Below are 11398 nucleotides of genomic sequence, written 5' to 3'. Positions count from 1 at the left end.
GATTCGAGAACTCTCTCGGGGCCAGGAAAGGTTAGCTCGCACTGTAAAGAATCTCACTTTACCAGGTTTTAAGGCAGGTGGAGGGAAGAAGAGCGATATAGAGGAAGTGAACTTACAAACACAGTCCCAAGATCAAACGGCCCGTTCCAAAAACCGCAAGGTCAGTACACACGATATTGGTCTGCATTATGAAAACTCAATATTCAAAAATCATAAAATTTCTCATAGCCCAGCCGGGCGTGGCTTGGCGGTGGAGCATCGACCTAGGATCCAGAAGATCACAGCTCGATCCAGGGCACATGCCCAGACTGCAGGCTCAATCCCAGCAGGGGACATACAGGGGGCAGCTGATCAATGACTCTCGCATCATTGATGTTTCTCTCTCTCCCCCCTTTTCCCTTCCTCTCTCTGAAATCAAAGATACACTAAAAAAAAAAATTTAAAAATTTTTTTTCTCATAAATATCTGGATTTCTGGCTTCTTTTGTCGAACTGGACCATATGACAAACTGGACCACGTTTCCCCACATGGAAACGAGGCAGCTGGCCCCTTTCAATGGGACAATTTGCCACAGCACTTCCTCTCCCCCATTCCTCTCACATCCAGCTTACTTCATCCACCAACTCACCTTTCTGGGCCCTGGAGCCACCCGAATTTATGACCCCTACCCTACATGATGGGGACCAATAAAGGTGACAGCAGGAAAATGCAGTATGATTGGGACTGGATTTCAAAAGATCAACCAGGCAGCAGAAGGGAAGGCAGAGAGAAGGGTGGTAAGGAGATCAATGAAATCCACAAAAGTCTATTAGAAATTAAAACGGGGCTACCAGCATTGAAGGGGAGTCCCCTAGCAGCTCCCACAAAAAACTCACAAGACGTGACTTGAAAATCACCGAGTTCTGTAAGAGGTGATGAGGGTTTGAAACAGCGTAGGGAATGGGAAGAAAGGGGCAGAAAAGCATAAAAATTTGAAAGGTTTTTGAGGGGGAAAAATCTCCAACACCTGGTAACCAATTTGATACTGGCAACAAAGAGAAACAAGAGTGTTAGGACAACTGGCAGGTTTTTGGCTTCAGTCACTAGGTGGCGACACTCCAAAATAAAATAACAAAGGGAGGCAGAGTCTGGAGAAAAGGTAACCCTTTGATTTTCAGGATACGATGAATTTGTGGAGCCTAGAGATGTTATAAGCCCCGATAAATCGCCAAAGAAAGCTTATCTCCAAGTCCAAAGTGGTAACTCTGTAACAGCTCATCATCACATGAAAATAAAAAAGACAGGTATGATCACATAAAATATTTCTACAGTATGAATACCAAAGGATTAAGATCAAAATGGAATTTTTGCCCGGCCAGCGTGGCTCAGTGGTTGAGTGTAGACCCATGAACCAGGAGGTTCCCAGTTCGATTCCCAGTCAGGGCACATGCCCAGGTTTCGGGCTAGATCCCAAATGGGGGGCGTGCAGGAGGCAGCCAATCGATGTCTCTCACTGATATCTATCTCTCTCTCTCCCCCCTACTCTCTAAAATCAATGAAAACATACTTTTAAAAAATGGAATATTATAGAATTGAATAAAATATTGCAACAAAGATTACAGAGGGTCAATAACTTCATATATAAACACGTAAATGTAAGATGTATAAAAGAAACACAATAATATAAAAGTCTACCAGGTCTCTTAATGTAAAGGATATGCATTTATATACTATACCACTTCCATTAAGGACTGAAGATGGCTTACAACAAAACTATATGCAGTAAAAGGATTATCATGTAAATGATGATAATAAAATGTAAAAATAATTTTTTTATAAAATTAGCACCAAGAGAAATCAGAACTAGGAAAAAAGAAACGCGAGACGCAGGATGCAAGGGCTTTCAGAAACACCACTGTTGACAACCAAGGTGAAAAGGTGATCAAAAGTTGCGTGACTTTTACTGTCCGTTAGGAGCAAACGCAGCAATTTCTCCCTTTACAAGGGACATTTTTTGGACACCTTCCCCAACAGATAAGACAGAATTTCATGATAAAAATTTTTCTAAATTAAATAAAGTTAGCTTTATGAAAAGCTCACTACCTTGCCCTTATTTCTCAAACATCATGTTACCGAAGGACAGTTAACTATTTCTAGAAACACTTTACACACGGACATTCAGGGATGTTACGACAGCAAACATGGGGGAGGATTCCATAAAGCTGCTCCTCTGTGATACCCTTTGATTAAAACAAAGAACCAAACATCTCAGCATTGATCAATGAAGACGTCTGGGTGGGGGAAGAGAGAGGAGAGGAAGGGAAAGTCAACAGGAAACGGGTGAGGTATATAGAGATCTGATGCTCCATCCTGATCCATAAAAGAATGGATACAGCCCGACCAGCTTGGCTCAGCAGTTGAGCATCGACCTGTGATCCAGGAGATCAAGGCTCGATTCCCGGTCAGAGCACACGCCCGGGTTGCGGGCTCGATCCCCAGTCGGGGCAGTGCAGGAGGCAGCCAATCAATGACTCTCTCTCATCACTAATGTTTCTCTCTCTCTTTCCCTTTCTCTCTCTCTCATCACTGATGTTCCTCTCTCTCCCTCTCCCTTCCTCCCTCTGAAATCAATAAAGACATATTTTAAAAAAAAAAAGAATGGATACAATTTTGAGGAATGGATGAACTACACATCCATCAAACCACAGCAACTGGGCTTTGGTCAAAGTTTCCTAACAGCAGAGTAGAAGTGAGGTAGAAATCTCTGGTGAGCACCCAAAAGTTATGCACTCTCTGTGTTGCCTGAGGATATCGCCACAAGAGTTGGATATTATATGAGCACAGTATGGTTGACATCCTTTTATAAAAATTAAGAAGCCTAACTAAAGGTGATCCCCCATGGGCACAGAGGAGGTAATCACATGCCCCAGTCATTAAAGGGCACATGCAAAATGCACAAAATAAAGACCTACAGACACAGAAAATACTCACTTGCATGTAAATTTAAAGAAATACAAATCAAAAGACAGTATCATTTTAACAATAAGCTAAGCAAAAGACTAAGTTTAAAAATTCAATATTGTGTGGATTTTAAGTCATACGCAAAATTCGTTAAAATCAAAATATCCCAGAATAAGGAAAACAGGTAAGTAAACTAGGATATATTCGTGCTATCTGTGCATAAAAATGATTATGCATGATAAATGTGCACAATATGGGAAGATGCTTATGGCATATTAAGTGGAAAAAATAAAAATCAGAATATGCAGTTTATGTACTCGCACTGTAAATACAGGCACAGAAAAACACGTGGCTGGGTCACAGAGCAAGTCAGCAGACACCAGCCTTTCTAAGAGCTCGGCCAGCAGCGGGGGGAAGCTCAGGAACCGCAGGCAGGAGCTGCCACCTCCAGGGCCTGCCCGGCACTGAGCCCATCTGCACTCAGGTGCTAGCCTCTTTGCCTGCTCAGTGTCCAGCCACATCCCCAATCTTGTCCTCGAAATCTGACAATGTCTTGTTTCCCATCTTCTTCCATTCTCACAACACCCTGTGAGGTAGGTATTTTAAAGAACGAATTCAATGAATGAAGGGTTACAAATCAAAGCTCAACAGCAGCTTTGTTTTCAGACCTTCCAGTTGGACAAGCCTCTTCTTACTTCACAGACAGGCGTCCTCTACGGTTTACCTGCGCATGGCTTCTTGGCCAACTGGGCGGGAGCAGGAGCCAGGGCACGGGCCTCTGCAGCCCCAGGAGTGGGCCCTCCTTGTTTCTCAAGGCCCTGTGGATGCTCAGCAGAAGCAGCTGAATTATCTGAAAGAAAGTGGAAAAAGGTAAGGTTTCCTAAGACATCCTTTTATCGTTTCTAAATCGCACTTTCTATTGGGAGCATCAGTCCAGCACATCAGATCTCAGACAAAACTGTGGGTTTGGAGAGTCTGGGTCTTCTGGATTTAAAATATATTACACACACACACAGAGAAAGCAGAAAAAAACTATTTCATAGTTAGGCGAGAGCCACTAAACAAGAACAGGTGAAAATAACGACAGAGCCCGGGCCGGGCATGGCTCAGCGGTTGAGCGTCAACCTGGGATCTAGGTGATCAGGGTTCGATTCCCGGTCAGGGCACATGCCCGGGTTGTGGGCTCGATCCAATGACTCTCTCATCATTGATGTTTCTGTCTCTCTCTCTCCCTCTCCTTTCCTCTCTCTGAAATCAATAAAGATATATTTAAAAAAAAGAAAAAGAAAATAACGACAAGCCCTACACATAATTGAGAGTAGAAGGTCCCTGCCATCATTCAGGGTTCCCTAGATAGCCTCCAACACTGGTATATGCAGAGCCCTCCCTACCCTCACACCACCTGCCCATGAAGTCGGCCACTACCACCCCAACATAAGAAAAGTCCATAGTAAAAGCTTAGGGACTCTAATTTGATTATCTGGTTTTCCTATCAACAATTCTCCTGAGCCTTCACCCAGTGAAACTGATTTTCAGCTACAGGCAAATCTACTAGAATAAGTAACCTGAATGCACTATACTGAAAAGAACACCAAATCATACTTTATAAACGTTAAACAGTGACACACTAAGCAGTGAAATGGGAAGATGGTTATGACATTGTATAAAGTGACAATTTAAGAGGCTAAAGCAATACACACTTTAACCGCAACTGGACTAGTCTTCGTACAGTAACAAAACTGAAGGGCTTGCAAGTAAATGGTAACAATTACTGTGCATTAAAATGAGTAAAGTCATATGCAATTTTTATTTCTACTCTATCATCCAAATTTTTCTGCGATGTGGTTAAAATTTCCTAACAATTAAAAAAAAGAGAACCATCCCACATTACCCTTACCTTCCTAGTCACTGGCCCACCTCCCTCCTCTGTTTTCCTAATGAAGCTAAGACTGGTCTACCTACTTCCTGACCCCCAACTCCCCAAGGAGCACTAAACACATGAAGTGCTTTCTCCCCAGACTCACTTTCAGGTCAAAACTACATCAGTGATGGAGCTTTGCCGCCCTCTGGCAGTCTCACCTTTATTTTCAAGCATCTTGTGCAGCTTCTCGTGCCTGTAGGTGGAGATTATCTGGAAATTAACAACACTGGAAATATTCAGCCCCTGGTCCTCCAGCAGTTTCAAGGATGACGGATGAATGAGCTGATGCGACCGTTTGCATTTCGGAAGCCTGCACTCGCCCCTGACAAAGGACTTGCACACATGAAACTTGTTGCATTTGTCCTTGAGGATGCAGTAACCATACAGGGCTTCACCTTTGTTGTAGCACAAACACACCTGGCAGAGAAATGAGGCAACACTGAAAACATTGGTTTGCACTGTATTTTTTTAAGCCAATAATAATAATAATAATAATAATAATAATAATAAAAAGGACAGATTTTCTAACTGGCAACTTCTGGTTATCAAAGGCTGTTAAAATCATTGGGTGAGCCCGGCCGGGCGTGGCTCAGCGGTTGAGCATTGACCTCGGATCCAGGCGATCGGGGTTTGATTCCTGGTCAGGGCACATGCCCGGGTTGCGGGCTCACATCCAATCAATGACTCTCATCATTGATGTTTCCATCCCTCCCTCTCCCCCTCTCTTCCTCTCTCTGAAATCAATAAAGACATATTTAAAAAAAAAAAAATCATTGGGTGAGCCCTGGCCAGTGTGGCTAAGTGGTTAGAGCGTTGGTCTGTGCACCAATGGGTCTCAGGTTCGATTCCTAGTCATGGGCACGTACCTCAGTTGTGGGTTCGATCCCTGCCCCCAGTCCGGGCAAGTGTGGGAGGCAACCATTAGATGTGTCCCTCTCACATCGATCTATTTCTCCCATCCCCCATCCCTCCTACTCGCTCTCTGAAAAGCAATGGAAAAAAATAGATATCCTCAGGTGACAATTAACAAAACAAAAAAATCACTGGGTGAAAGGCGGATGGGTAGTGTCACAGTACTCCCTCCAGATCTCCCCCAGTGCTACTAACACACAGCGACCATTCTCTGACTTTGACCCCCGGTTGACCTGCCCCCCTTTCCCCAAGCCTGTAGCCATTAAGGGAATTCTCCGCAGTTACTAAAGGCTGGACACTTGCCTCAAGGCTAGACCAATTCTTCAGTGTACTTTCTGTTCCAGAGCCCTGTCATGAATCAAGTTAGGGCCTGATTTTGCCTTGCTTGTAGCTTTTCCTTCCCTCTAACCTGCTTCCTTCTTTTTTTTACCTTACAAAGTTTTTGCAAGGCGCCCTCCTTCAAGAAATCACACACACCTAAATCCCTATGTCAGGTTCTGCCTCCAGGGAAACCAACCTAGACGGTGGTGTGAACAGGTCATTTATCGGCCAAACAAGGGCATTTTTTTTAGGGAGCACTATTAATAATTACATTAGGGCAACTAATGTAAACCAGGTCTGTCCCAGGCAAACCAAGACCCTCCCGGTGGGGACCACTATAATGATGGGTCAGGCTGTCAGCCCTGAAACCACTAATAGATCTTAACCTCATACACAAAAAAGATAAGACAGTGTGTACCTCTTGGCACCATGGCTGGAATGTACCTGGCTCCTGACATACCAAACCTGGCCTCAAAACGTGAAGAAATGACAAAGGAGATGGATGCCAAGAAGAAACCTGGCTCCTAAGGCTGACTCCGGTGCTGCCTGTGGGTACAAACTGCCGCCTTGAGGGCAGCCTCTGCCATCTGAGCCAAAGGCCCTAGCCTTGGGACCTTCCTTCCTTCTAGACCCTGCAATCTCTTAGAGTTAAGATGGGACCACAATTATGAACCATTCTCCCTTTCCCAACCCCTCCCTTCTTCTCACCCCTCTTCTGGCAACTTGGGAGTGTGACAGAATCACTGTGCCAGATTAGAAAACTCTACTTTTAATAGTTAGTGGTCTCTTATTAAATTTTATTTTGGGATTCCAACTTATTTTTTTAATTATATATTAATTTGAGAGAGAGGAACATCGACCTGCTGTTCTACCCATTTATGTATTAATTGGTTGACTCTTGCATGTGCCCTGACAGGGGATGGAACCTGAAACCTTGGCACATGGGAGGCGATGATCCAACCAACCAAGCTACCTGGCCAGGGTTGGGATTCCAACTATTTTATTTTTAAAAAATTTTTGTGTCCAGCTAAACAGACACAAACATACTAACTTCACCATTATAGCAGTTATAATGGGTATTTTTAAGCATTTGAAACGAAATTGTTCCAAAGCAATTAAAATAAATATCTAAGTCCCCAAAAAGTGTAAATGGGGGAAATACTTGTAACAAATATGACCAGAAAAGGAATTTTTATCATTAGACATCATATATATTAACAAGAAAAGACAAATGTCTCCATTAAAAAAATGGGCAAAAGAATAAATAGGCAATTCACAAAACACAGGCTTCATAGATGTAAATTCAACTCTACCATTTATTATGTGACCTTAGGCAAGTTATTTAATCTGAGACTCAGCTTCCACACCTATAAAATTCGAGCAGATTATTAATGAACTAAGGCATATAAATTGCTTAGCATTTAGTAAGCACTCAGAAAACCAGTAACCTCTATTATTTCTGTACCACGGGGTCCATCACTTCCTGTGTATCAAAGTCCAGTAAAATCATAAGAGACTCCAGAAAGGTCACCACCCCACCCCCATACACCTCAGGCTGTCCTGCTGTCCCCTGACTTCTTTCAGGGGCAGACAATATGAGGGTGGCTCCTTGCTGACTCACCTCTGGTAAAAGGCAGGGGTCATTCTGTAGCAGCAGAATCCGAAGCTGGGCCTCATTGAGGCCAAAAATCCCATGGTTTTTCAGAACTTGGATGTTGACGGGTGTGTGGATATCGTGGGAGAGGGTGCAGGTAGACCTACAACACAAAGCTCTGGATCAGAAGCCCAGGTGAAGAAAAGAACAGTCTGCCCAAGTCTTTGCCTAGGGCCACTTTCAGCTTGCACGTGATGTTAATAAACAATTTGCCAGGAACCCCAGGTACCACCGCCTAATAAGCTCCGGTAATAAGAAAACTGGGTTGAGCCGGGTGGTGTGGCTCAGCGGTTGAGCGGCAATCCATGAACCAAGAGGTTGCTGGTTCGACTCCTGGTCAGGGCACATGCCCGGGGTTGCGGGTTCAATTCCTAGCAGAGGGCGTTCAGGAGGCACTGGACAGACGATTTTTCTCTCTCATTGATGTTCCTCTCTCTCTCTCTCCCTCTCCCTCTAAAAATCAATAAAAACATATTTTTAAAAAAGAAAACTAGGTCGAGCAACTCCCCTCCCAGGGTCATTTTCATTTTCAATGAAGATGCTGTAAAGCCAAGGGTGCCCCCCTCCCCGGTCACCCGCCTGGACAGAAGGTGGCCACCTGTTTTGCAGGTGACTGCACTTGCCTTCTCCACCGCAGACAGCTGCCCACTCGACAGGCCACCAACGTTAAAAAGAAAGCTGCCCCCCATCCCCGCTTTGGGGAGCTTGAGTAAACCAAGGCAGCCTCAGGCGACCTCTCCCAAATCATCCACCCCTCCATTTCCTTCCTGGGGGTCGGACTCCACCGGTCTTTCTAAACCCAGAGCGCACAGGCAGGACTGCCTTCGGGAAAGCTTGTGTTTATGCGGGAAGAGGCAATCTCTGCATCAAGGGGCCAAGGATCGGATGGGATCCGCAAATGCCCCGCAGAGGACCCCTGGGGTATGAACTCCAAAGTCCCAATCCTGCTTTACCGCGGCCTGGCCGTGGGGGACCCGGGGAAGGGGCGGGGGCGGCGACCGAACCAGGCGCAGCGCAGGGGCTGGGAGCGCAGGGCAGGCCTCCCCGAGGACGCGCGGGGCCCCTTCCCCAGGCCTCCCTGCCGCCCTCCCTGAGGGGGTCGCCGGCCCCGGGACACCCGACCCCCCTTTTTCATCTGTTCTGGGTCCCGCTCCCGGCCCGCGCGCCCCGCCCCCGCGGCGCCTCACCAGCAGTCGCGGTTCGGGCACTTGCCCTGCATGTGGCGGCGGCAGAAGTGCAGCTGGTCGCAAGCCTGGCACTCGCCGCGCTGGTAGCGGGCGCAGAGGCGCGCGGAGGACACGGCCACCACCCTCCAGGCCAAGGGGCCGCCGCCGCCCGCGCCGCCCGCGCCGGCCGCCACCTCGGCCTCGGCGTCCCAGGGGCCCTCCTTCATCTCCACCTCCTGCAGCAGAAAGCGGTCGGGCCCCGCCTGGCGCAGCACGTCCCGCAGCCGGGCCTCCGAGAGCTCCACGTGGGCGCGCAGGTCCTGCAGGAACATGCGGCCGCCGTTGGCGCACAGCACCTTGGTGAGGAAGGAGCACACGGTGGGCTCCGCCATGGCCGCGGGCTCGCTGCGCGCCCCGCCCCGCCCCGCAGCCGCGGCCCGCAGGCTCCGCCCCGTCACGTCCGCGACTCCGCACCCGCACCCCGCGCCGTCTGGCCAAGGGCGGCGGCCGTGCGCCCCCGGAGGCCCCGGGCGCGCGCCCGCAGGGACCGTCCTCGCCGAGCGCGTGCGCCTGCGGGGCGCGGATCCGGGGAGCCCCCGCCTCGGGGACTGGTGCGGTCGGGGCGTCGCGACACGCGAGCAAACGAGGATTGGAGAGACTGGCAAGGGCCGCGAAGATGAAGTGGGTAAAGTGAGTTAAACAAAAACATTTAACTTCCAGGACGGAAGCCTTTTTAAAAGAAAGGGTGATGACCCAGCGGGTGTGACGCAGTGGTTGGGGCGTGGGCCCGAGGACTGAGGGTCCCTGGTGCGATTCCAGCCACGGGGCACGGCCCTCCGTTGCAGACTCGGTCCCCAGCCCCCGTTGGGCACGCGTGGGAGACGACCAATTGGATGTGACGCATGGCTGTTTCTCTCTCTCCCTCCTTTCCACTCTCTCTGGAAAAAAATATCCTCCCGAGGGTGCAGATTTTAAAATAAAAATAAAAGAAAAGGTTTATTAGGCCCTTGGTTGCAAAAACATAAGACCAGTGTTGGAGCATGAAGTCTAAACCACCAGCGGCATGCTAGGTAGGAAGGGCAATGTGTCTGTCCTGCTGGAGTTTCGCAAGACTTTGTTTTTGTTGTTTTGTTTTGTTTTGATTTTTTTTTTTTTTTGAGAGAGAGAAACATGGATTTGTTGTTCCATGTCTTTATGCATTCATCGATTGCTTCTTGTATGCGCCCTGATGGAGATCGAACCCACAACCTTGGCTTAGGACCATACTCTAACCAACTGAGTAAGGGGGGGCCAGGGCTTGCAAGCGTTTTCATATGTCAAATGTGGGGAGCAAGATGTAAGCCGGTCTGAAAGGATATTAGCTATAGACGAAGGGACGGGAGAAGGGGAAGGGGTCTAACTGAAGGAAGAAGTGTCTGCTCCTGGGGAAGGGACGGCGGGCACCGTGTCTGACAGGGAAGGCGGCCAGAAGCAGCCCAAGAGGCAGCCCAAGGAGCCAGCGAGGAGAAGGCATTCAAGCAGAAGCCAAAAGGGGAGCCTAAGAAACTTGAGCTGAAAGCTGAGGCCACCAGGAAAGCACCCCCCTCCTGCCACAGGTGGAATTAATAAATCTGGCCAAAAGTGAGTTATTTCTTGTGCCTGGGGCAATAGGTGACCCTCAATTCCATTCCTGTTTGAACATCTGTAGTCCCTGTCATAATCTCTATTGCCACCCATAACTAGATTTGTTAGACGGACATGAGCAGAGCAAGGACGATGGGCCAGGTACAGAACCCCAGGTGTAGAAACTCAGGTACAGAACTCACCAGGGCAGGAAGCCCCGGATGCCTAGCAAGGGGCAAAACTGGGAAAACAAGAACCTGGCCCCCGGGGTAACCTGTCCTTCCCTGGTCATGCGCTGGTCATGCAGTTTGCCCCTCCCCACCTTTCCTCCCTAAAGATAACATCTAGGCCTCAGATGCATTTCAGCTCCAGGCCCAGAAAAGCAGCAAAACCAGACAAGTGACTCTGTGGCTGCCTCAGGACCAGCTACGTTGACTAATGACCCCCGTCCTGGCACGGACCAACAATCAGTGGAGGCCACGACATTCAAAGAGCGCACCTGGAAACTGACGAATATTCTATTGAGACACTCCCCAGACCTGCCCTAAGATTTCTGCCTGCAAGAGAGAGAAATATGCTCAAGACAAAGGACCTAGTGCACACTCCCCACCAGGAGAGCACGCCAGTGCCATCTCCATCCCCCTTCATCCCTCTGAGGGGACCCCACGAGACTTGCAACCATGGGAGCAATGGGCAGTTTGTCCAGGCTTATCCCTTGAACCTATCTCCAGGGTCCCTTTTTCTCTGACTTCTTGGTGAGCCAAAGCAGCCCAGCCAGGCTCTCCTGTTACCTCTTCTATGCACCTTCCTTGTCTCACCTTCCTAAATATATTTTTGCTGCCATCATGGACCCAGTACCCTTTGGCTCAGTGCTGTGTAGCC

At 48.2% G+C, this 11398-nt stretch overlaps 1 protein-coding gene across 1 annotated transcript; it reads right to left on the bottom strand.

Annotated features, from left to right (window-relative positions):
• Positions 1-2608: 2608 nt before the first annotated feature.
• On the bottom strand, positions 2609-9313 carry ZC3HAV1L (ZC3HAV1 like). Its single transcript, XM_087820992.1, has 4 exons — positions 8936-9313; positions 7716-7851; positions 5020-5278; positions 2609-3790 (listed from the first exon to the last, which is right to left on the bottom strand). Exons 1-4 carry the CDS (start codon positions 9304-9306, stop codon positions 3654-3656), a joined length of 903 nt encoding a protein of 300 aa, XP_087677118.1. The 5' UTR covers positions 9307-9313; the 3' UTR covers positions 2609-3653.
• Between the last annotated feature and the right edge of the window lie 2085 nt (positions 9314-11398).

This window comes from Miniopterus natalensis, chromosome 10 (genome assembly GCF_054644295.1).
Source record: "Miniopterus natalensis isolate mMinNat1 chromosome 10, mMinNat1.hap1, whole genome shotgun sequence".
Lineage (NCBI taxonomy): Eukaryota > Metazoa > Chordata > Mammalia > Chiroptera > Miniopteridae > Miniopterus > Miniopterus natalensis.
Note: the sequence above shows the minus strand (reverse complement) of the source record. Positions and strands in the feature narration are given on the sequence as shown.